This window comes from Protopterus annectens, chromosome 6.part0 (assembly GCF_019279795.1).
Source record: "Protopterus annectens isolate FY-2018-M chromosome 6.part0, PAN1.0, whole genome shotgun sequence".
NCBI classification, from domain to species: Eukaryota; Metazoa; Chordata; order Ceratodontiformes; family Protopteridae; genus Protopterus; species Protopterus annectens.
This window is the reverse complement of record NC_056737.1, coordinates 747,392,010-747,417,311: the sequence shown is the minus strand read 5'-3', so window position 1 is coordinate 747,417,311 and position 25,302 is coordinate 747,392,010. Positions and strand designations below refer to the sequence as shown.

The 25,302-nt window shown below is 43.2% G+C and overlaps 1 protein-coding gene across 1 annotated transcript in view; it reads left to right on the top strand.

Moving 5' to 3' along the window:
- PIK3C3 (phosphatidylinositol 3-kinase catalytic subunit type 3) overlaps positions 1 to 25,302 on the top strand; it is a gene marked incomplete in the record, with an annotated part of 1,653,126 nt that overhangs the window by 954,478 nt on the left and 673,346 nt on the right. The window contains 1 exon segment of the mRNA XM_044074431.1: positions 20,143 to 20,248. Within this exon segment, the coding sequence (XP_043930366.1) occupies positions 20,143 to 20,248 (106 nt within the window).

The window sequence follows — 25,302 nt, the reverse complement described above, 5'->3', positions numbered from 1 at the left end:
GATCCCTCATGGCTATGAGGGCCATATAACTGGTTCCACAATCAGAGACGGGCCAAGGTTTTTACTCAAGACTTTTTCTAGTTCCCAAAAAAACAAAATTCATGGAGACCCATCCTGGATCTGTCAGTCTTAAACACTTTCCTGGACATACCAAAGTTCAAGATGCTTACTCTGCAGCAGCTCCTGCCAATGTTGAGCAAAAATGCATGGATGGTGACATTGGATTTAAAGAGGCTTACCTACACATCCCAATCAGACAGGAGTGCAGAAAATACCTCAGGTTCAAGGCCGGATCGAAACATTACCAATTCTCTGCGCTGCCTTTTGGCTTGTCTACTGCGCCCAGGGTTTTCACCAAGTGCCTGGCACCAGTAGTAGCTTATTGCAGACTCAAGGGAATTCAAATTTACCCTTATCTGGATGACTCCCTTATCTAAGCAGACAGCAAGGATGTCTTACTCCAGCATCTGGAATTTGTTCAAAATCTTCTCAAGTACCTGGGATTCACTGTGAACATAAAAAAGTCAAATTTGACACCCACACAACAGATAACTTTTCTGGGTGCTCTCCTAAACACAACAAACCAGATGGCATTCCTGACATCCGAAAAACAACTGCAGCTGGCTTCAACTTTCAAAACCTTGGCGTCAATAACTCAGCTAACTGCAAGGAAATTCCTGCAGGCTTTGGGTTACATGGCCTCCTGCATCCTTCTTATACCAAATGCAAGACTACATATGAGAAAAATACAATGGTACCTAAAAAGTGTATGGTCCCAGCATTGCCACAGTCTAGACACACAGATTGCTGTCTTGCCTTGTCTACAAAAGGAATTCCATTGGTGGACCATGGCATGTCTTCACAACAAAGGGAAAGCCTTCAGTCTGCCTCCAGCCAGCCAAATGTTAACCACGGACGCCTCGGTATATGCATGGGGAGCCCACTTGCAGGGAAAAGGTCTGCAAGGTTTTTGGACAGAGGATCAGAAGCACATGCATATCAATTTAAAAGAGATGTTAGCTGTACAGAATGCCCTCTTGGCTTTCAGGGATCTTCTACAATCAGGACAACTACTGATACGGACAGACAACACCACAGTTATGTGGTACATAAACAAGCAAGGGGGTTCACACTCCTACCCCCTTTGCAGATTAGCCATGACTCTTTGGAATACAGCTCTAGCTTGCAAAGTGGATCTACAAGCTTAGTTTCTGCCAGGGAAACAAAATATTCTGGCAGACAGCCTGAGCAGGAACCTGTCAGACTCACATGAGTGGATGCTAGACACCCAAATATTCAAAATGATTACAGAAGCCTGGGGTTGCCTGGACATAGATCTATTTGCATCCCCCCTCAACCACCAGTTACAGATTTTTTGCACAAGGACATTTCACAAACTAGCATGGAAAGTGGATGCACTATCATTCAGTTGGAGAAACCTCTCTGGGTATGCCTTTCTGCCACTACCTCTTCTTCCATGGGTGTTATTAAAGATCAAGCAGGACAAGCCCAAGATGATGATTTTACTGGCCCCACATTGGCCTCGTCAATTTTGGTACTCAACACTGATGAATCTATCCCAGAGCCACCTTGGATTTTACCTCAGATTCCAAATCTTTTGTCCCAACACCAGGGCCAGGTTCTGCACTCTCATGTCAAAACTCTCAGCCTGGCAGTCTGGCGAATTCAGGGTCTATGATTAATCCTTTTCTTCCCAAACAGGTCATGGATGTCATCTTAGAAGCCAGTCGACCTAGCACTAGAAAATCTTATGCAGGTAAATGGAAGAGATTTTGCACCTGGATGCATGCTCAGGATTCGGATCTCCTCATTCCTAACATTCCACTGATTTTACTTTACCTGACAGACATGCTACATAAGGGTTTATCCTTCTCCTCCATAAAAATACATGCCTCAGCTATCGCTGCAAATTACAATACAGATCCTCCAATCTTTTCCCATCCACTTCTGAAACAATATCTCAGAGGAGCAAAGAATTTAAGGCCCCCTAGGACACCACCCATACCTGCCTGGGACTTCAACTATGTTCTGGAAAAACTCACTCTGCCTCCTTTTGAGCCTGCTGCCACATCTGATATTAAGTATTTATCATGGAAGACAGCTATCCTGCTGGCTTTGACTTCAGCCAGGAGAGTCTCGGAGTTGCAAGCACTCATGGCTGTGGAACCTTATATTATTTTTCACCAAGATAGGGTGTCTTTAAGGACTAATCCTACTTTCATGCCTAAAGTGGTTTCCAAAGTGGCTTTAAATCAAACTATTCACCTGCCAACTTTTTTCACTAATCCACAAAATAAGGGGGAAAGGATCTTGCATTCCTTGGATGTACACAGACAACTTTGTTTTTACCTGGACAGAACCAAGGATATCAGGAAAACAGAGCAACTGTTTGTTTCTTATGCAGCAAATTCCCAAGGCAAAGCTATTTCAAAACAGACCATTTCTAAATGGATTGCTCATGGAATCAGATTTTGTTACTCTCATCATGGAAAGCAAATCCCAGGAAAAATTAGGACTCACTCTACCAGAGCTGCTGCTACTTCAGCTGCCTTTCTCAGGGGAGTACCTACCAAAGATATTTTGGAAGTTGCAACTTGGAGTTCAGTGCATACTTTCTCTAAGCACTACAGTCTCCCTCTTTACTCTAAGACTAGGGCAGGCTTTGCTTCTGCAGTCTTGCAGGACCTTCTAGCCGCCCCTTCTACTCTATAACCACCACCCTTTTTCTCAGCTTTGGGATTCAACCCTACAGTGATGACTGCAACAGTGAAACATGATGAACATAGTACAGTTGTGTACACTTACCATAAATGTAGATGTTCGAGTGTCTTCACTGTTGCAGTCTGGGTTACCCTCCCTCCTGACCACTCATATATTTTCATTAGTGTGGTTTCCTACTTCACCCTTCTTCTGAGGTGTATTTGCTTCAGGGTATGGGGTTTGTTGTATGTTACTTTTATTGTTTTACTATTAGCCTTCATTTTTGGGCACCTGATATCGGGGGCAAGAAAAACTGGAGAACATGGCATCGGCTGGCAGCTTTGTACTCCTAGCGCTCTGACGTCAGGGAGCATGACTGAACAGCCGACGCCGGACCCAGACTTTGGGATTCTGGCCGACCGAGGACTGCCTGCCGGCAGCAAGAACCCTACAGTGATGACTGCAACAGTGAAGACACTCGAACATCTACATTTATGGTAAGTGTACACAACTGTAATTTTCAGCCTATCTTACTTTTGGTCCCCCCTCTGTACTCCTGACTTTTAGTTAAACATATCCCCAATTGGGGGTCATTCACCTTAGATCACCAAGGAAGAATATACCCATGGGATCTCAACTTTGTTTTAGAAAAACTTACCTGGCTCCTTTTGAACCAACTGTTTTGCCTTCCCTTCAGTATCTGTTGTGAAATATGCTTGTTTATGTGGCTTTTACTACATCAAGAAGGATTTCTGAATTCCATGCCTTGTTGTGCAAAGAACCTTTGCTGAGCATTTATCAGGACAGGGTTTTCCTGCATACCTACTACACTTTTATGCCAGAGATGGTATCCAGAATGGCCCCAAAGCAAGCTATTCAACTGCCAATTTTCTTTCCACAACAACAACATTCAGGAGAAATGACCCTACATCACCTTAATGTGCACAGACAGCTGAGATTCTACTTGCACAGAATGAAAAATTCAGAAAATCTGATCAGCTGTTTGGCATGCAAAAGGGGAAAGCGAGTAAACTAATGAACAAACTTTTTCTGAATTGCTGGTTCAGTGCAGTTTTTTTTTGTTAGCTGAACAATGGCAAGTCTGTCCAAGATCAGATTAGTGCCCACTCTGCTAGAGCCACTGCTGCCACCATAGCCTTTCTTATGGGCTTACTACCCAGACTGTATTCAAAGTAGCTACATGCCCATTGGTGCACACCTTCTATAAGTACTTCAGCCTAGGGGCTGTCTGTAGGGAGAGGTTAGGGGTTGCTTTGGCTATCTTGAAAGATGTATCCAATTGATATTTTTTCCTCCTCCTTGGAACATTGTGCTTTGGGATTATTCCCAAATGAGTGAAGTGCAACAGTGAATACAATGATGAATCTAGTATAGTTGTGTAAGAAACTTGCAATGCTTGCAGATGCTCAACTAGATTAACTATTGTAGCCCAGGTACCCTCACTCCTTTCACCCTTTATGTCCTGCTTTTTGTTGCCATATGTATAAAGGTGGCTTCCTGATTTGCATTAGATACCTTCCCACCAGGCCCCTATCCGTCCTTTGTCTACTACCTGGAGGTGGATTGGGATCCTTGGGGGGGTGGACCTGGAAAAGTTGGTGCTGTACCTTCTAGTGCACTGGGGCTGTGGCACCAAGGTCTTTTTCCTGGCCTTTGAGATGGCAAGAACATTTTGAAGATGACATTGGCCAGTGCATCCTTTTTGCTAGTAAAAACTGCAAGAAAGGCCCAGCAAAGTTTGATTTTTCACTGTATAATATGTTAAACATTCTTTAGTGGAGGCCCATTGTATATATGCAAATGACCATTAAGGACATGCTATTGTTTCTGCTACATGGCTTCTGAATACCCATGACTTTAAGTCTTCATGGGTGAATTCAAGCTAATAAAACCAAACTCCAGTACCCCTTGTATTACTGATATATCTGTACCTTTGATGGGAGGCCATTGGCCAAATCTCTGAAGGAGGGTATAGCCCTGGAAGATGGAACAACCATGGGCTACCTGTATGCAACATATCCCAAATGTGAGGACAGCAACAGTGTATTTTCTTGGACATCTGTGTCTTTGATAAATTACATAAACGACTGTACTTTCTTCAAGGTTACTTTAGCTTTTAAAACCATTGACCAAGAAACGTGAGTTCTGGACATTTGTCACATGGCTGCATTTTAGAGCTATTACACACTTCTGCATCAGGTGATCTGCTGCATGAAACATTAGCCTCACAGAAGCTCCTAAACAGGTCTGAAGTTTGCTGCTGAAAGGGGGGGGTCATTCATTCTTTCTGGAAGTGGGGGATTCTTTTCTCAGCTTTTCCTCATTTAAAGACTTGGACTCTGTCCCCTTCTAGATCTCAGCAATTTAATTTGTGCATGTCTGGTATCGGAGGATCATGCCCATTTCATCATGGAAAATTGACATGGGGTCATTATACACAGTATATTATTTTTGTCACATCTTTATGTTGGAGCTTTGCTGTAAGATTCCTTCAGTTCACTTTGGGTCAGCACTACTTAGAAGGTGCTGCTGTTAGGGCTGTCAGGCTTTGGTCCAGACCAGGGTGGCAGCAGCCTTGCGGGGGGGAGGAATTGTTTGTGTTTTCTTGCTTTAGTAAGTGATATCTGATGGTCTTCCCAAACAACTCCTTGGTAGCATCCCTTTTCTGGGGCTTTCTACTTTTGTCAGTAGGCTGCAGGGTAGTGGGACGCAGTGTGAATTTGCCTTTCCTGCATTCAAGCCTATCGTTGTTTCTGAAGATAGATGCTTTGTTGGCTTATTAGGGAAACCACAACCTCCATTTACTCTTCCAAGTATAGCTTGTATTGAGGCCATGAGAGAAGTGTCTGCTGTTAAGCTGAGGATGGTATTCTTACACTGCATTTTCTGGAACATTTTCACCTCATTGCCATTCTAATCTTTTTATTCAACCAGTCCATGCGGTGGTATTTTATTAAACAATAAAGTCTGCATTGTATCCCCCTCTGCCTCATTGTGATGCAAGTTTGGCATTGGACTGTAGATCAGGACCTTGTTGTCATTTTCATCCCCACATGTGTAGCTCAAGTTGTGTCTTGTAATTGGGGATCAGGGAGACCTGCTTGTCATGTTCTTCTCCAAATGGGACACCAGTCTTACTACAGAAGAGACTTTTTATTCCCATCATTTGCTTACTGTTGCAGAATCTGGGTTGAGAGTGGATGCCTTCTTTCATTATTGGCAGTGGAGGTTCCTTTACATCTTCCTGATTTCATACCTCCTTGCAAAATTCAGAGTGTAAAGACCAAAATGCATTCTTGTTACCCTGTTATGGCTGAAACTGGTGTGGTTTCAGACACTGTGGTCTCTTCAGCAGTGCAGGAGTCCTTCATTGTATAAGCTAAGGGAACCTTCTTCAGTTGAAATGGCAACTTGGCTTATTCATTAGTTACTGTTATTCTACTCAGCTTTCTTAGTGGATGTCTTCAAAGTTGTGAATACCTCCAGGATGTGTCCCAGTTATCAGACTTTTTCAAATAAAGTCAAAGCTGTTCTTCAGTAGGGCAAAACCATACTTTTTCGTAATAAAGGGTCATTCTGTAATCTCAGATTAAAAAGTACAACAGGCCTGACTGTGACGTAGGCATCATAGTATTGGCCAGTGACCTGGGCAATGGAGGAACTGATGATGGAGGGTGGGGTTGAGAGAATGACGGAGAGGAAGGCAGTCCCACGTGTAATGTTGCCAGAATCTACTAGAGAGATGCATGACATGCATTAAATTGGCATAGACATGATCTTGCTTTGCCAAGCTGTATCCATACAGTAAACTTCATAGAGCATGTGCTGGAATGTGCATGCTGACAGGGAAGCCATAGCAGGCCCTCATTTTTATGGGTGTGCATGTTAGCTGTTGAGGTTGGGGTTAAAACAACAAGAAAAAGTTATTTATAACTGAATGGATGACAGCCACCTAGCACAAGCTCGATGCTCAGCTTTCTTGGTGATAGAAAAACAATTAAGAAAAAAATAAAGTTCAGTGTTAATTTAAAGGCACATAAATTGAGATTATAACAGCCTAGATAGAAAGGAAAGAGGATAGTCTTCTCTTATTGGGTAACGCATGATTAGAACTCTGCCCACATGCATTATCGGTGCAGTATTTTATAAGGTTAAAAATTATATGGTAATCAGGGTTTTTTCTTTTTGTATTTAACTGGGTACATCCAGTTTGTGCAGTGTCTTTTCAGGAGTGACTAACGTCTCATGCACACTGTCAGGTTAAGTGAACTAGTCAGAGTTTCTCTGTAGGTAAACAGAGACTAAAAGTCAAACTCTGGAGTACATACAGGATGATGCTCTACCAGTTCATGCTTACTGCTTCTGATATAAGAAATAGGGTAGGCCTTTTGATTTTTTTTTTATGAATTCCATGCTAGTAATTGTTGTTTGGCATGATATTTGGCTATAGTAGTGGTGTGGTCTGGTAGGCAATTGATTTGTCATGGTTCTCTTAGTGTCAGTTATTCCACTGTTAGGGTGCATGGTTTTCCCATATCGCTGTGTTATGCCCTCATAGGTAGCAGAACTGTGGCCCAGCTCTGCATCATCAATTTCTTTAAAGGGGTTCTGTACAGAGTTTTGTCAGTTTTGGGACTTGAAGTTAATGGTCAACAGACTGATTCTGTCTAGTCATGTCAGCCAGTTGAATTGATATGATGGTCCTCTGTTGGAGGCCATCTTTTTATGGGCATTCTCTCCAATCAGAGTACACGAGAGTTTCAAAGTTACTTGTGGGAAACCCTACATGTTAAGTTGTCCATCACGCCTTCGTTCTTGTGTTTGTTTGGTTCGGAGCCGATCCTCTGCTCCGACTCGGCCATCTTCTATAGCTCGAGAGCTGTTTATTGGCTCGAGGCTACCCCTTATCCCAGCATGCCCAGCGCCAGCTACCCAGATCTCGTTTGCCGCTTCAGCTGCGAGGTTGCTTCCTTACTGGCTCAGGCTTAGTATAGTTTTTTTCTATTAATATACTGTTGTTTATTCTTCAAATTTTGTCAAGTATTTGTCAATTTTTTGTCTAGATAATTTTCCTTTATCCCTTATCACTTTCTTGTGTATTTTAGCTTTGTTGGCCATCGCCCCATAACTTTCAGGCCTTCTGTTTCCCTTGAACTTGTTTAAATTAGAGAGGCCCCCCTTAGGATAGCCGTTTAAATTAGAGGCTTTCCTTTCTGTTCCTTAACTAAAAAAAAAAAAAAAGTCTATTTGTTTCTTGTTGTTTGTAGTATAGCTTTTTATTATTATTGTTGTTGTGGTGGTCGTTACTATAATGTCTAAAGATACCAAGGTATATGACTTCAAAAGGTGTGACTCATGCTGTCGGAAAATGTCTCTGACAGATGGGCACACTAGTTGTGTATATTGTTTGGGCGCTGTTCAACTGCAGGACTCCTGTTTTATATGTCACACTTTTAGTCCAAGGGTCCTGCAGGAGCGCAAAAACAAATTAATCCTTTGGGGATTATTGAAGCCTCGGGATTCTCCAGCTGAAAGTACTCAGTCAGCGAAATCCCCTAAGTATGTCAAGCCGTCGACTCCACCTTCGGAGCTGACTCCTTTACTTGACCAACCAAGTATGTCGGTGCCGGCTAGCAGCGACAAGACAACTCCTCCGTCGGCTCCCTCTGCTATTTCGGAGCCGTCTCGGAGCCATAAGAGACTGAGGTCTCCGTCCTTGGTGTCCATCCACTCGGCACCTCAGTCACCTTTGTTACACAGTGAACGTAGCCATCATTCTTCCCACTCCTCTCGATCCTGTAGATTATTGGATCATGATGTGGCGAGAGTAGTAAGTAGGTTGCTTAAGTCACAGGCACTGGCAAAAATTCTTTCCAGCCTACCTCAACAGGTATCGGCTCCATCTGCCTCTGTTTCTGTTCCTCCTCAGACTACATTTAGCTCAGAGCCGGAGACCATGGATCTGCAGGTAGTAGAACCGTCGGCGCCGATCATCATCTCTCCTTCGGTTCAGACGTCGGCTCCGATTACCTCGATCATACCTTCTATCGAGGGATCTGGGTGCTGAGGCTCTCTCGTCGGCTCTGAGGGGGGGAGTGGCATCGGACCCTTGTCCAACCCCATTCTCCCCCTCGGAGCTTCGGCGCAGGTGAGCTCGGCTCCAACATCAGCCTCGGAGCCGTCATCCTCGATGCGGAGAAAGACTCCTGTTTCTTCGGAGCTGGAGCTTTCTCTGCCTAGAGGTCGGGATGCCTTCTAGGTCATGCGGAGTGTGCTATCCCCCGAAACAGCTCTACTGCCAGCTGCATCGGCTCCTCCCCCTGAGGTGTCTGTTCCAACCTCTACTCCTCCTCCAGACCCCAAGCGTAGGGAACCTATGCCCCAGGACACCCCATTGGGTGATCCCTCTTCTTCCAAAGCCTCCCCTGATCACTCGGAGGAGCCTCCCCGGAAGAAGAAGTGCAAGAGGAAGCGCATAGACTCCCCTGAGTCTGTCACTTCAGATACAGACATGGATGAATCGGAAGGGTCCCCCTCTGAAGTTGTTTCCTTTTCGGACATCCTTGAAATGCTTAGACAGAGGAGAGACTGGACTTCCCTAGCCCCTACCGAGGACGAGTCTGTATACCTGGATGCATTCGGTTCCCGACCTTCCACCTCCTGGGTATCTCCTCATTTCGATCCACTCATGTCTGTAGTGGCTCGAAAGGCTTGGTCAGCTCCAGATTCTGTGGAACCTACTCCGAGGAGACCAAACAAATTTATTACAGCCCCCAGGACAAGCAGTTCTTCTCCAAAGGTGTGCTCATTGATGCCATGTTGGTAGCAGCAGCCACCAAGAAAGAGTTAGCAGAAGCCTCTTCATCTGTTTATCCTCTGAACAAAGAGTTTCAGGCGATGGACAGATATGGAAAGCGAATGTCTACTTCAGCCACCTTTTCAATGAGGTCCCTGAACTATCTATGCCATTTTACACATCTTCAAAGGGATCTCCTGAAAGAGCTTGGAGATAACCTTCAAGATTCTACAGCTGAGGGAGCACCAGCCAAAGTAGCTTCTCAGCTGATTTCCTGTGCAGCCGATGGAGTGAGCAGAGCCGCAGGGGCAGGTGTGGCTCTCAGGAGACATGCTTGGATGCGGCTGTGTCAGTTTGCGGAACCCTTTCGAGCGTCCTTCACCATTACTCCCTTTGATGGCTCCTTTCTCTTTGGGTCTCAGGTGAAAGACACGTTGACCAGGTGTGAGCAGGAAGGCAAGACTCTCTCTGCCGTGGGAGTCCGTTTTTCCACTCCTTCCAGACCTTATCCCAAGGGTCAGAAGAGCGTTAAGATGTGGTTCCAAAAATCCCAGGGACCCTTGCCTGACACGTGGTGATTTTTCTCCCGGGGCAGAGGGGGAAACAACAACAGCAGACGCCGCCCTCGTGGCAGAGGGGGACTGCAAAACCAGGGTGACAGAGATACTTTCTCGGCCAAACCCTTCCAGCATCCCTGAAGGGTTGCCCAACTGCTTACCTCTGGAGGCAGTCAGGGGAAGACTTTTGCTGTACCCAAAAGCCTGGCAAAGTATAACAAGAGACAGATTGGTACTATCCATCATATCCAGAGGTTACAAAATTCCCTTCCATCAATCCCCCATACAATCAAAAAAGCCCATTCCAGGTGTCTCACCCAATCTAAGGGATCAAGCAGTCACAGAAGTTTCAAGACTGCTAGAAAAAAAGAGCCATTCAAGAAGTCCCCGCAGACCAACTAGGATCCGGAACTTACTGAAGATTCTTTTTAGTACCAAAAAAGACAGGGGACTGGAGACCAATACTGGATCTCAGCAGATTGAGCAAATCTGTACAAAAAGAAAAGTTCCGGATGGTGACACTGCAGTCCATTTTCCCTTTTCTGGGTCAGGACAATTGGATGTGCTCGATAGATCTTCAGGACACGTACTACCATATCAAGATGGACAGACACTCCAGGAGATTTCTTCGCTTCTGGGTAGGGGCCAGTCATTACCAGTTCAGAGCTCTGCCCTTTGGTCTCATCTCAGCCCCCAGGGTGCTCACCAAGTGTATGGCACTAGTCACAGCTCACCCGAGGCGTCAAGGATTCCAGGTGTTTCCCTATCTAGACGACTGGCTCCTGACTGCTACCACCAGGCGTCAACTCTTAGAGGCACGGGATTATACAATCACATCATGCACTCAACTAGGCATTACAGTAAATTTCGAAAAATCTGCCTTGTTGCCCTGTCAGTCTATCACATACATAGGAGCAGAATTAAACACAAAAGAAATGTTTGCAAGATTACCACAGGAAAGAGTTTCCACTATTCGTCAACAAGTGTTAATTCTAATGCAGAGCAAAAAGGTTCAAGTCAGACATGTCCTCCAAGCTCTAAGCTCCATGGCATCTGCCATTCTTCTTGTCCCTTTAGTGCATTTCCACATGAGAATCCTTCAGTGGCTTCTTTTCACGCAGTGGTCTTTCCAGGAACTACCCATGTCTCACATGATCCTGATCACAGAAACATGCAGAAGGCACCTTTCCTGGTGGATGGTCTCCCCACTAGTAATTCAGGGCAGACCTTTCATACAAACCCCTCCGGTAGCTACAGTGACCACAGATGCCTTCCTGATAGGGTCGGGGGTGGGCATTATCTAGGCAGGACAGACCAAGGCACTTGGCAACCTCACGAGTACCATCTGCATATCAATGTCCTAGAAATGAGAGTGGTTCTCCTAGTGTTGCAAGCCCTTCAAGACTCTCTTCCTTCCAGGACCATTGCAATCCAAACGGACAACATGTCAGTGGTGTGGTACATCAACAAACAGGGCGGGACCAGGTCTTATCCCTTGTGTCGAGAAGCATTCAGACTGTGGCAGTGGGCGATTTCCTCCCAAGATTTTCTGATAGCAGCGCACATCCTTGGGAAATCCAACGTCATAGCGGACAGGCTCAGCAGAGCTATCTTCATGCCTCACGAGTGGTCTCTGAATCAGGAAGTTGCGGATCTTATCTTCCGCAAATAGGGACAGCCTTGCTGTGACCTATTTGCCACTCCTCTCAACAACAAATGCACCAGCTACGTCTCCCTACTTCCTCTTCCAGGTCATATACCCGGAGATGCTCTAGTCCACGATTGGCCTCAGGGACTCCTTTACGCCTTTCCCCCTTTTCCCCTAATTCCAAGACTCATACAGAAAGCAAAATCATTGGGTTGCAAAATGATCCTCAGTGCCCCATATTGGCCTCGACAGATATGGTTCCTGTTCCTACACCTCCACCTTCTGGATCAACCGGGGATTCTGGGCCCAGTTCCAGATCTTCTGATTCACCAATCAGGCGGGTTGCACCAATCCCTTCAAACTCTCCAGCTCACAGCTTGGTTACTCTACTTCCAACCTTAACCAGGCTTTCCAGTATCTACCCAGCAGTCCGTGATATTATTGTTTCCTCACTTAAGTCTACTACGAGGAAAACGTATGCTAGTAAATGGAAACGGTTTTCTTACTGGGTAGAATCTAGAAATTTGGATCCTTTTTCAGCCCCAGTCCATGAAATTCTTGAATTTCTAGCACAGCTTTTTCAGTCTGGTGCGGCTTCCACTACCATTAGAGTACAACTAGTTGCCATTTCTAATTTTCATATTGGTATGTTTAATTCTAGCATAATGTCTCATAAGCTCTGCAAGGCCTTTATGAAAGGAACATCTCTTTTTAGACCCCCAGTTAGAGATCCTCCTCCTCCTTGGGAACTCAATTTAGTTTTAGCTTCCTTAATTTTGCCTCCCTTTGAACCGGCAGCATCATGTTCTTTAAAATTTCTTTCTTGGAAGACACTTTTTCTGGTTGCTATCACTTCAGCTAGACATGTCTCAGAACTTCAAGCACTATGTGTTCATCCTCCTTACCTGGTGTTTCATAAGGACAGAGTTTCTCTGAGGACCAATCCATCCTTTATTCCTAAAGTCTGCTCAGAGAACAATTTAAATCAATTCATGGATCTCCCAGTTTTCTTTCCTAATCACAGCAACAAGGCAGAATACAAGCTCCACCAATTGGATGTACACAGACAATTGTGTTTTTACCTCCATAGAACTAAGGAACTAAGAAAGTCAGACCAGTTATTTCTTTCTTATGCTTTCAACAAACAGGGCCTTCCAGTTTATAAAGTGACCTTATCCAGATGGTTATCTGATACTATTGCCTTTAGTTATCAGTTACAAAATAGAGCTACCAGCTAAACCAAAAGGTCATTCCACTAGAGCATTAGCCACCTCTGTAGCTTTTCAGTCTAGGTTGCCCATAGACTCAATCTGTTCAGCTGCTACTTGGGCAAACTCTCACACTTTTATCTGTCATTACAAGGTAGATATGGTCTCCCGGAGCAGAGCTTCCTTTGGTTCTACTGTTCTGAAGAGTCTGTTCCAGTGAGCCACCTAGGATTTTAGGTGCTAGGGAAGCTGTCCCAAACAGCAAGAACGAAGGCGAGATGGACAACTTAACATAAAGAAGTTATGTACCTACCATAATGTTCCATGTTAGTTGTCTTCATCTTGCCTTCCTTCTTGCGTCCCTCCCTCCTTCCTCCTTCCTAGAGGATTGTGAGAAGTTCCCTTTTGTTTTCACTGACTGAGCATCTTTTATTACTTTACATGCCAGGTAATTTATAACTCTTTCCTTGTTTAGTTGTATTGCACAACCAGTTTTTAGGAACTGGTTACTCTACTTATGTCTAGTGTGCACTATCACAAACGAGATCTGGGTAGCTGATGCTGGGATAAGGGGTAGCCTTGAGCCAGTAAACAGCTCTTGAGCTATAGAAGATGGCCGAGTCAGAGCCGAGGATCTGCTCCGAACCAAACAAACAGCAAGAAGGAAGGCGAGATGAAGACAACTAACATGGAACGTTATGGTAGGTACATAACTTCTTTTTCTTTCACAAGGGTTGCATGTTTCTCAGGACTAAAGTGCTTTGGAGAGCTTTTCCGATGACAGTTAATCAACTTCCCATTGTCTCTTTGGGAATAGAATCCAGTGAGAAAAAGCACTTATTCTCAGCGTGCATCATAAGCTCAGGTTTTATCTGAAGAGGGTTTACAAACTCAGGAAGACAGCCCAACCTTCTGTTCTCTTTTTGCCCCAGGTAAAGAGGTTTATGTCTAAACAAATTATCCATTTAGAATGCATTTGCATCCTTCCTTTTCTTTAATAATAATGAGTACCCAGGTCACGGTGGACAAAAAAGCCAAGTTTGCCTGCGTTTGGTTTTCCCAAGAGTGTACCCATTGGAAACATTTATGTAGAGGTCATGTGGTGGATGATTCTCACCCATAGATCAGGAAGTATCGCTTGGTCCATACTTCCACATGGCAGGTCATCATTGGCTACTACATTGCTTTAAAAGTCTGCTTTCTGAGACACTGTTTTATCAATCAAGTTTTGATTACCTCCCTGTAAAATGTTTTCATATTTCTTGTCCTTGCTGTTGCATGGAGTCTTTGAAATAATATTTATCACTGTGTCAGCTAATTTTTGGTATGTCTGTGGCCTTCTGCAGTGAGTTCTGACTCCTCTGCTACCAACTGTTTTGGCTTGGATGCTCCCTTGGCTTGCCACCATGGATAGATGCCGTGGTAATTCTAACAGGTTGATTTACCTCATAGCCTAGATGTTCTTCGTCTCCCATTGTTGCAGTCCTTACATATGGGTAGTCCGCTGTCCACAATCGACCCGAATACCAAAGGGCTAGAACCGGCGTCGGTCATAGGCGCCCGAGACTGACGTCAGTACGTGCCAGTACAAATGCGCATGACCGACGCCATATACTCAGTCTTTCTTGCTGCGTGGTCCTAAGCAGAAGCAGCCTTTTGCAAGTGCCGTTCGGCGTTCTGGAATTGTCGGTTTTTGAGTTTCAGACCGGAGACCAAGTTGGGCTAAGTACCCCGTTGGGGACACTTTTGTCTTTTTCTTGCCTCAGTATTGACGGATGTCAGAAAAAGTTAATAACTGTATTTCTTGTGGGAAACAGATTCCTCATAGGGATTACCATTCACTCTGTATTCCTTGTTTAGGGCCTGAGCACAACGTGGTTGGGTGTCGCTTTTGTGCTACTTTTAACAAGCGTACTATTAAACGTCGGTTGGACTGTGCTAAGCTTGTGTTTGGTAAACGTAATTACAACATGCCGTCGGATTCTCCGACGCCTGGTTCTTCTAAGAAACGCAAAGAGAAGGCTTTGCGGTCCAAACAGGATGAGTCGTCCACTCCGGACGCCGGTTCTGTAGAACCACCGAATACTTCAGCGGCTCCTTCTGAAAGTTTACCTGAGTCTCAAGGGGAGCCTTTGTTACTACAGGAAGTGGCTTCTCCTGTGTTAGGCCAGGCTGAGGGTGCTTCTCAGATGTCGGTGGTTCCCTCCCCTCATAGGGTAGTTAGGCCTCCTCCTTCTCAAAGCAAAAGCCATTCTAAGTCTAAGTCTGCCCCTGCTGGTGCTAGTCCCCAGGGTCCAGCTCCTAGGAAGCACATGTTAAAGATGGCTGAAGATTTGATAACTTTAATTAGGGGTTCTATGCCCCCCCCTGAGAAGAGGCCCAGGATACAGACAGAGTTGGAGGGTTTGGTTCAGTCTTCCAATGAGTCAGATTCTTCTGTGGAAGAACTTCAGGATTTTCCTCCCTATTCTGATTCGGAGGCAGAGGACACTACTCCTCTCGTCCCCTCCAGAAGATTTTTCTTTCTCTGAGACTTTGCATTCCATGAGGGAACATTTCAAATGGGAAGGCCAGGATTATTCTGATTCTCGTAAAGGGCTAAGAGAATTCTTGTTTTTGCCTCAGCATAGGCCCTTGGCTATTCCTCCTGTACTGGATGTTGTTCAGGATGTATTTTCTGAGGCTGCCCTTAACCCAGATTCTCTGCCTCCTGCCCTGGTTAAACCAGATAGATACTACAGGGTTCGGAAGCTCACAAGTACTTATATAAGAGTCCTAGGGCTGATCCAGAAACTATTACTCAAGGCCCCAAAGGTGTTAGGGCTTCTGTGGTTAAGAATCCAGTTCCTCTGGACAAGGATGCTAGGGCCCTGGATAGGTGGGGTAAAAACTGTATACCTCTTCTACTTTGGCTATGAGAGCTTTAAATTGTCAGTTTCATATGCTCAGGTATCAAAATTATTTGCTGGGCCAATTGAAATGTAAAGTAGATGCTTTAGCTGAAGGTATTGAATGTAAGGAGCTTCAGGATTTAGTGCATGCTTCAGACCAAGTTGGTAAGCATTCTTTGCAGTGTGGTTTTGATGCTTTACAGGCTTCTTCCAGGGTGGCTGCTACTAGTTCAGTTGTTCGCAGGCATGCCTGGCTTAAAGATCAGACCTTGTCAGAGCATGTTAAGGCTCGAATTATGGATGCTCCTCTGCAATCTGATGTTCTTTTGGCCCTCCAGTAGAGTTAGTTTTGAAAAAATGGAGGAAAAAGCTAAGTCTATGCAGACGGTTAAGGACTTTTTACAGGTTCAGCCCCCTAAGTTCAGTAGAAATTGGCCTGCTAAGGGATGGTCTTTCCCCTCTTCGGATTTTCAATCTAGGGGCAGGTCGAGGCGAGGTAGAGGTAGGGCTTCCTCTCAGGGCCCTGTTACTTCTAGGACTTTGAGTTCTTCTACCCTTTCTGCTGGGGAGGGCAGGGGTCAGTCCTTCGAAACAGACCCAATGACCTGTGTCTTCAGCTGCCGGACTCTGCCTTGCTGGCAGCTCCTCTAGGAGGAAAACTGGGACTTTTCAAAAGGAATTGGCATTTGGTTACCCAAGACAAATGGGTATTGGACATAATAAATCGAGGCTACAAATTTTATTTTCACACATTCCCTCCTTTCAAAGGTATGCCGGATGTGCCTCATCAGCAAAGACTGGAAGCACAGGCACAAATTTCTTCTCTGCTTCAGTTGGGAGCAATACAGGAAGTACCTTCTGCAGAAAGGGGCACAGGGTTTTATTCCTGTCTTTTCTTAGTGCCAAAGAAAGGAAATACTTGGAGACCAATTCTGGATTTGTCCATTCTAAACACCTTTCTGGAAATTCCAAAATTCAAGATGTTAACACTGCAACAGCTGTTACCTATGTTGGGCAAAGATCACTGGATGGTGACTCTGGATCTCAAAGAAGCCTATCTTCACATTCCTATCAGGCCCAGTTTCAGGAAATTCCTGAGATTTCGGAATGGGAATTTGCATTATCAGTTCTCTGCATTGCCCTTTGGCTTGTCTACTGCGCCCAGGGTATTCACAAAAGTCCTGGCTCCAGTAATAGCTTTTCTCAGACTAAAAGGAATTCAAATTTATCCTTATCTGGACGACTATTTGATTCTGGCTCAAGGCAAGCACGAACTTCTTCAACATCTGCAGTATGTAATGACAGTTTTAAGTTGCCTAGGGTATTCTGTGAACGAAATAAAGTCCAGTCTAGTACCCTCACAAGAGATGTGTTTTCTGGGTGTAAGACTGAACACAGCTGCTCAGATGGCATTTCTTACCCCGGACAAACAAAGAAATCTTCACCTATACTTCCAACAGTTATCAGTAATGTCCAGGCTGACTGCAAGGACAGTCCTTCAAGCCTTGGGGTTCATGGCATCTTGCATTCTAGTACTTCCCAATGCCAGACTGCATATGAGGAAGCTGCAATGGTATCTCAAAAGCGTTTGGACTCAACACAGCCACGATTTGGACACTGTCATTCGGATTCTGCCTTGCATTCAGAAAGAATTTGTGTGGTGGGCTCAGGAATGTCACCTAAACAAGGGACTCTCTGTGACCCAACCAGAGGCAAGTCAGATATTAACGACAGACGCCTCGGAGTCGGCCTGGGGAGCTCATTTCACAGGAAAATGGATTCAAGACCTTTGGCCCCCAGAGCTACTTCACTTGCATATCAACATGAAAGAGATGCTGGCAGTTCAATTTGCTTTGGAAGCATTCAAGGGCCTACTTCAACCAGTACTGGTGTTGATTCGAACAGACAACACAGCTGTCATGTGGTACATCAACAAGCAGGGAGGAACTCATTCTTACCCTCTTTGCAGACAAGCAATGCTGTTATGGGAAACTGCTTTAAATCTGCACATCACTCTTCGAGCACAGTTTCTGCCAGGAGCACAAAATTCTTTAGTGGATGTTCTGAGCAGACAGATTGTGGATCCTCACGAATGGAAGTTGGACCCTCAGGTATTTCTTCAGTTGACCATGGCTTGGGGAACTCCAGACATAGATCTGTTCGCTTCTCCTCTGAATTTCCAACTGCCACTGTTTTGCACAAGGCTGTTTCATCCAACAGCCTGGAAAATAGATGCACTATCCTTCAGTTGGAGCAACCTTCACGTGTATGCTTTTCCTCCCTTGCCTCTTCTTCCAAAGGTACTGTTGAAAGTCAGGAGGGACAAACCTTGCATGATCCTTATAGCACCGGATTGGCCTCGTCAGCATTGGTACCCTCTGTTGAGGAGCTTAATTCATGGGACACCTTGGCCATTACCACAGATTCCTCACTTATTGTCTCAGGAAAACAATCATTTTCTCAATGTCAGGGTGCAATCCCTACACCTGACAGCCTGGCATTCTGTTTTAAAGAAGGAGGGCCTTCAGCTCCCTCAACAAGTTTTGGATGTTATTTTGGAAGCCAGGCGACCTAGTACTCGAAAGGTTTATGCTGATAAATGGAAGAGATTTTTCCTTTGGAGTTCAGCTAAAGGCTTTGATGTCAAATTGCCTAATTTGAGTTGTACATTGCAATATTTGACTGTATTATTGGACAAGGGTTTGTCCTTCTCTTCTGTAAAAGTGCATGCTGCAGCTATTTCTGCTCACTATGATTGTGACCCTCCTTTGTTTTCACATCCACTGGTTAAACAGTTTCTTAGAGGGGCAAAGAATATAAGACCCCCACGAAGAGCTCCTACTCCTGCCTGGGATCTTAATTTTGTTTTGGAAAAGCTGACTCTGCCTCCTTTTGAACCTGCAGCTACAGTTGAATTGAAGTTGTCTTGGAAGACTGCTTTTTTGTTGGCTGTTACTTCTGCTAGAAGGGTATCTGAATTACAGGCCCTCATGGCAGTGGAACCTTTTCTGATTTTTCACAATGACAGGGTTTCTTTACGTACTAATCCTACTTTTATGCCTAAAGTGATTTCTAATGTGGCATTGAACCAATCTATACATTTGCCTACTTTTTATGCTAACCCCCAAAATAAAGGGGAAAAAGTTTTGCATTCTTTGGATGTACATAGGCAGTTAAGGTATTATTTGAGCAGAACCAAAGAGTTCAGAAGATCTCAACAATTATTTGTTTCTTTTGCTTTGACTTCACAAGGGAAAGCTGTCTCAAACAAACTATTTCCAAGTGGATTGGCCATTGTATTGCTTTTGTTACTCTCATCATGGAAAGGATGTTCCAGTTGGGATCAGGCCTCATTCTACTAGGGCTACGGCCACCTCTACTGCTTTTTTGAGAGGGGTAGCTACTAAAGACATTCTAGAAGCAGCTACTTGGAGTTTTGTACATACCTTTACAAAGCATTATCATTTACCTCTTTATTCTAGGTCTAGGGCTGGGTTTGCCACTGCAATCTTACAGGGCATGTTAGCAGCTCCTAATGCTATTTAGTTGGCCAGCCTCCCTTTTTTCCGTTGCTCTGGGATTCTACCCATATGTAAGGACTGCAGCAATGGGAGGCGAAGAACATAGTACAGTTTTGTACCTACCATAAATGTAGATGTTCGAGGATCTCCATTGCTGCAGTCCAATTTTCCCTCCCTCCTTCCCCCTTTTTAGGTTGGGTTTTGGGTGGTGTTTTTTGCATTCTGGCGTCTGAGGCAAGAAAGACTGAGTATATGGCGTCGGTCATGCGCATTTGTACTGGCACGTACTGACGTCAGTCTCGGGCGCCTATGACCGACGCCGGTTCTAGCCCTTTGGTATTCGGGCCGATTGTGGACAGCGGACTACCCATATGTAAGGACTGCAGCAATGGAGATCCTCGAACATCTACATTTATGGTAGGTACAAAACTGTACTTTTTCTTCTTTTTTTGTCTTTCCAAACATGTTCATTAATTCTTGGGAGAGTTTCACAGGGAGCATAGACCTCTATCTGCCTTTTATATTAAGTGGTATTGTGGCATGTTCTCTCAGTGTTAACACACCTGAGCATAGGTTTTAAAGAATACAATCGTTTTGGACAAAAAGGTTCATCAGAAGAAGAAATATTTGGTATTTTCATCACTCTTCTTGAAGATCAGCTGGAAAAGTTAATATTTTCTTATTTGTTTTGTTTGACTTATAAACATGAACTTCTTTTTTAGTTCTTGGTACTGCAGTCGTATGAGAAGGATTGTTATGTTTGTCTTTGTTCCTGCCAGGTATGTAATAGTAGAATGTGAAGATCCAGATACTCAACAGAGGGACCCAAAGACCCACGAAATGTACCTAAATGTTATGAGGAGATTCAGTCAGGCTTTATTAAAGGTAAGAAGGTCAACGCAAATGTACACAGCTAAGTATATGGTAGGGCCTGGTAAGGAGTGTCATGTATTCTCATTGCATGTAAAAAGGGAAGTAACATTTAATTCACTAAATATTGTATTGTATTCCTTTTGATGAAAAAATAGGATTTTTTTTCTTAACTGTGTTTCTTTTTCTCTTTTTATGGACCTAGTTAAAATTTTGTTTAATTATTTGTGTTGTCTTAATAAAATTTGCATATTAAATGGGTCTTCACCATGTCTGACTTCTTCATTCCATTTCAGTATAATGGAGTATTATCTTAATTCTTGTGTTGCAGTTTAAAAGTATGAACATCTGAGGATATCATGACTAAATGCATCAAACTGAATATGTAGACTGCGTATTGTATTGATTAAAGGTGGAGTTCAAGCTATATGATTCATTTCACCAGCAAATCTAAAGAATTAGTTCAAGCTGTAAACCATTCCTGGTAGCTTTTACTTAATTTACTGTATTAAATAAAAGCAGAGAAATTACACTGGAGCTTACATTCCTTGTCACAATCCATGCCCAATACATCATTGTTTGACTAGTCTCTGCCCTTACATAAGTTAAATGAGTATTGCTGTACTCTTAAGTCCTAGCTTCATAATTCTAAGTGCTTTCAAGCATAATTGTTTTACAACTGGAGGTAATTTTGGGGCTGTGTCATGCAACGATGCACCCTCTTGATAGGGAAAACATTTAATGAGAACTCCACTTCCATTGTGTGTATTTTGCTGCTCATAACATAATGCATATCGATGTTGCTTGGAATCTCAGCACCTGACGTCCGTAGCACTAGGTGGCAGCAGCACCCAGCGTATTAGAGGCAGCCTGAGGCCGAATTCTCCATTCTTGACACTTCACCTATGAACATGCTATCAGAAGCTACAGTGTTTTATATTTTATTAATTTAGTGAGCTTTTCCATCTTAAACCTGTTACCAGTGATGATTAATGCATAATGCTTTTTTATGGAAGACAAATATTGAAGAGTTACGTTCTGGCCATATTTTTTTTTCACATCACAAGTCTTGTCTTACGTTTTGCTTACTTCCTGCGTAATTTAATATGTAACACTATAAATGAAAGATGCATGACATAGATTTACACACACGCACACACGTTTGGTCACAGTTCTTCTCCTTGCATCAGCGTTTAGCCTTTGAAGGAGCAGCAAACTACCTGACATTTAATGACAGTGTAATAAATTCTGTGGTATCCCTTCTGTCTATCTTTGGTGGGAAAAAAAATCTCTAATACTTTATATCATTTACATCTGCTTTTGCTGGTTGTAAAACAATCACAGAAGGTCCTTTGAATGCATTTGTGTGCAAGAATGAATGTGTTGCTCTCTTGCAAGTTGCTGGGCATTAGTGTGATTTTTTTTCAACCTGTCTGAGGCCCAAAAGACTATGCATGTGTCTTTCGGCTTTTCCTGGTTAGGGGTCGCCACAGCGGAACTCTGGTCTGCTAATGATTGGCAGTTGATTTTTACGTGCTGAGTTGCCAGCTCTGACGCACAACCTTCAACGAAGGTACGCCCATTCATGCATGTCTCCACGCAGAAGACGCTCTAGCTGAGAATCGAACCAGACAGCGTCTGACTGTGAGGCAACAACGCTACCACAGCACCAGCACCGCAGATGTGAGACCCAAAAGACTAACAGTTGATAAAAATAAATTGTTGCATAGCTACAGGAGAACTTTGGTTTCAGAACCAAGAATGTTCCCTGTACTTCGAATGTTTTAAGTTACAGTCTGCTTTTAGCTGCTTCATTTCTGAGATAAAATGAAAGAAAATTCTAATAAATTAAAAGTAGTTAGTAAGCCAGGTAAGTATTCAGTCTGTGTGTAACTGAGAACTTAGACACTAGCCTTTAATCTTTTTTTTTTCCAAATGTTTTGGGTTTCTAATAATGTGACAGGAATGTACACCATTCCTGAGTCGGGGTACAATTAGATTTCATGAAGTTAGTATACTTTCAATCTTTGATGTTGACCAAGAGTGCTCTTCTCAGCACATGCAATGTGACTAGAATTTTCTCCTGCAGCTCATATGGAGTTTTATGTATTAGTAGCTAATTTAAGTACCATTGTTAATTCTATTTTATTAGTCCTGTTGCTTCTACTACTGTTGGGTCTGTATGGGTGTCTTTATCTTAAATTGCTTTAGTTTCTGCTTGCATATCCTGGTATTTTATGTCTTTGTGTCCCTTAATATATGATCACTGGGTGTAGCTATTTCAGTGCTTAATGCTACTTTTGTCCTTTTTTCTTTCTTTGACTAATATATCTGGTATTCTTGCTTCTGCTTTTCTTAACTGATGGAATTGGGCGAACCCATGCGATCAGAACTTCATTTTCAGTAATGCTACGTTATTCTTGTTTCCAATACCTCTTGGCTATTTGTATGTTGTAGTGTTTGCACATTCCCCGGAGTGGCAGTCTTGCTACATTGTTGTGCTTTTCACTGTACAGACCCTCAGCCATGAGTATATTGCAACCAGCAGGGAGATGAGCAACTGTTTCTAGTTCTGTATTACCGAATCTGCATTTTCCTAGATCTTCCTTTTTGTTTTTTTTTTGTTTTTTTTACAGACTTTGTAAACTGGTATGTATGTAGCGCAGTTCTCTAAACTTGTCAGTGTAACTACAGGCTTTCCAGTTTTCTTTCCTTTTTATTGTGATCCTGGTGTTTATATTCTTTTTGTTTTTTGGCACTTTTTGTCGCTGCCCGATTTCCATCTAGTTATGGTTTGATTTCCATTCTCACTCCATTCCAGAATGGTCCTACTATAGTAAGTAAAGGCATCACCTTAGGCTTATTTTCTTCATATTTAACTTTCACTATAAATTGATCTGCTGATGTCAGTAAATATGTATACAGTTCTGCGATTGCAGACTTCTACATATAGTCAATCTTAAGAAAGCCTGTACTTCTCTCAGACCACAGAATATACAATGTTGATTGCCATATACTGATTTTTATATATCACTTGGTAAGCATGAAATATTTTTCTTATTTCTTATCCAAATGATCCAGTGCATTTTCATGCCAGTCAATCACACCAAAGCTGTAAATTGAAACTGAAAGAGCAATCTGATATATAGCTTGAACAGTATTCCTAGATGTTAAGGCAGTTTTCAGTATTAGCTTTAGTCAAGTGAAGTATCCTTTATTAAGCTTTGTTCACATTTGTTCTTACTTTCACTAAGGAAATTGCTGTTACAAAGTGCCTGTTGAACTTAAGAAAAACTGTCCGGTTGTTGCATATTTATTGAAGCTGTCAGAGGTGGATGTATGTCTCAGTATTTTGTTAAGTAAAGTATGTTTCATAGTATTTCATGAGTTCTGTATGCTGATAGCTGCTTTCTGAATCATTAAAAAGTGAGAAATGAAAATATTTGCAGTATGTGAGTTGCAGTACTAATGAACCCCCTTTGAGGTATTGCATATATTGATTATTTCATTTTTTTCCAGTCAGAATGTAACAGATTTTTTTTTTCAAAATCCTACATTTGAGGAAATCTTTGCATCTGTTTTGACATATGCCATGATGTAACGTGCTGTTTATATAAGAGTGTATACGTTTTGAGCCCACCAGATTGCCCACATGCTACTAGCAAGCACCTTTTTGGAAATCAAGAAATAACACATATCTGAGGCTACAATATTAAACAAGTATTGTACGAAAATATACTTGTCTGACTTGCAGTGAAATCCAGCAGCAGTACGAAGCAGAAGACCATTCATTTAAAGAGGTGGTGGGGAAGAGGGTATTTCTGGCCAATTAAGGAAGGTCCTGAAGTTAGTCAACTGCTGCTGTAAAAAGTGTATGTCTTATGACAAGGACTTCTCATGATGGGCCTCAAGTTGGGCTGAATCTCAAGCAGTATATCCAGGATAGAAAGCAATGAAAAGCCAGAAGATTGCTGAGTCATTGAGTATACTGACTTCCCCACATGGTCTGAGGTATGGTCTGGATGACCAGGTTTGATGAATGTATGCACCAAAGACAAAGTGACTATGACAAAAATACCACAAATAAGATATTTTTGAAGCAAGCACTGGACGTGGGCATTCAACTAGTGGAGTGGGCCTTGCTAACAGCAATCACCAGCGAGTGGTTAACTCGCTTATAGCAACATGTTATGCATTTGAAGTTTGCTTGGAAAGTATCTGTCTGGTAATTGCAAACCTTTCCCTTTCTGTTGAAGAGACCAACAACTGGTCCATCTTTGTGTATTTGTGCACCTTGTTCAGGTATTGCCATATGTGTCAGTGTATATGCAGGATGCCTTCATAAAGAGAGCTAGAAGGTTGATGGCCTGGTTTAAAGGAAATGTCTAAACTACCTTAGGGAGGAAATGTGAATTCATCAAATGACTGCCTTGCCTTGTCAAAGACCAGATGTGGTCCTTTATATGTATGGGTTTGAAGCTCCCAGGATGAGTTGCACATGAGGGATAGTTACCAGGAAAGGGTTTCCAGGAAATAAACTTAAGCATTGCTGAGCTAGCTGGCTTGAGAGTCCGATAAGGAAATTTGCCTTCCTTGAAGTTAATATCTCACAGAGGGAATGGACTTCTCAACAGAAGACTACTGCACTATTTTCTTGTAGACCTATGCGACCACAGTCCTGCCTTCCACAAGATAATGGACAGAAACAGCTAACACATGTACCTTGACTGTGGAGGGATTGCGGTCCATGTCATACAGATGCCTGAGATGCATCAAGAGTACATGAAGATTAATCTACAGGGCTGTAGAGGGAATCACTGTGCTTGATACATTTTTTTCAAACTGTTGCGTGAGAATGTCCAGTATGCACAGTTGCTTATTTTCAAAGGTGATATGACTACTTTTTGTTTAAGTGACTTGCTTAAGTTACACAGTATGTAAATGCAGACTGAAGGACTCAAACCCAAGACTATGAGGTGAAGCTCTTTAGAAGCTCATAGCCTTAATCCTAAGTACTAAACAACAAATGTTCTTCGTCTCACATTGCTGCAGTCATAACCTGTGGGTAG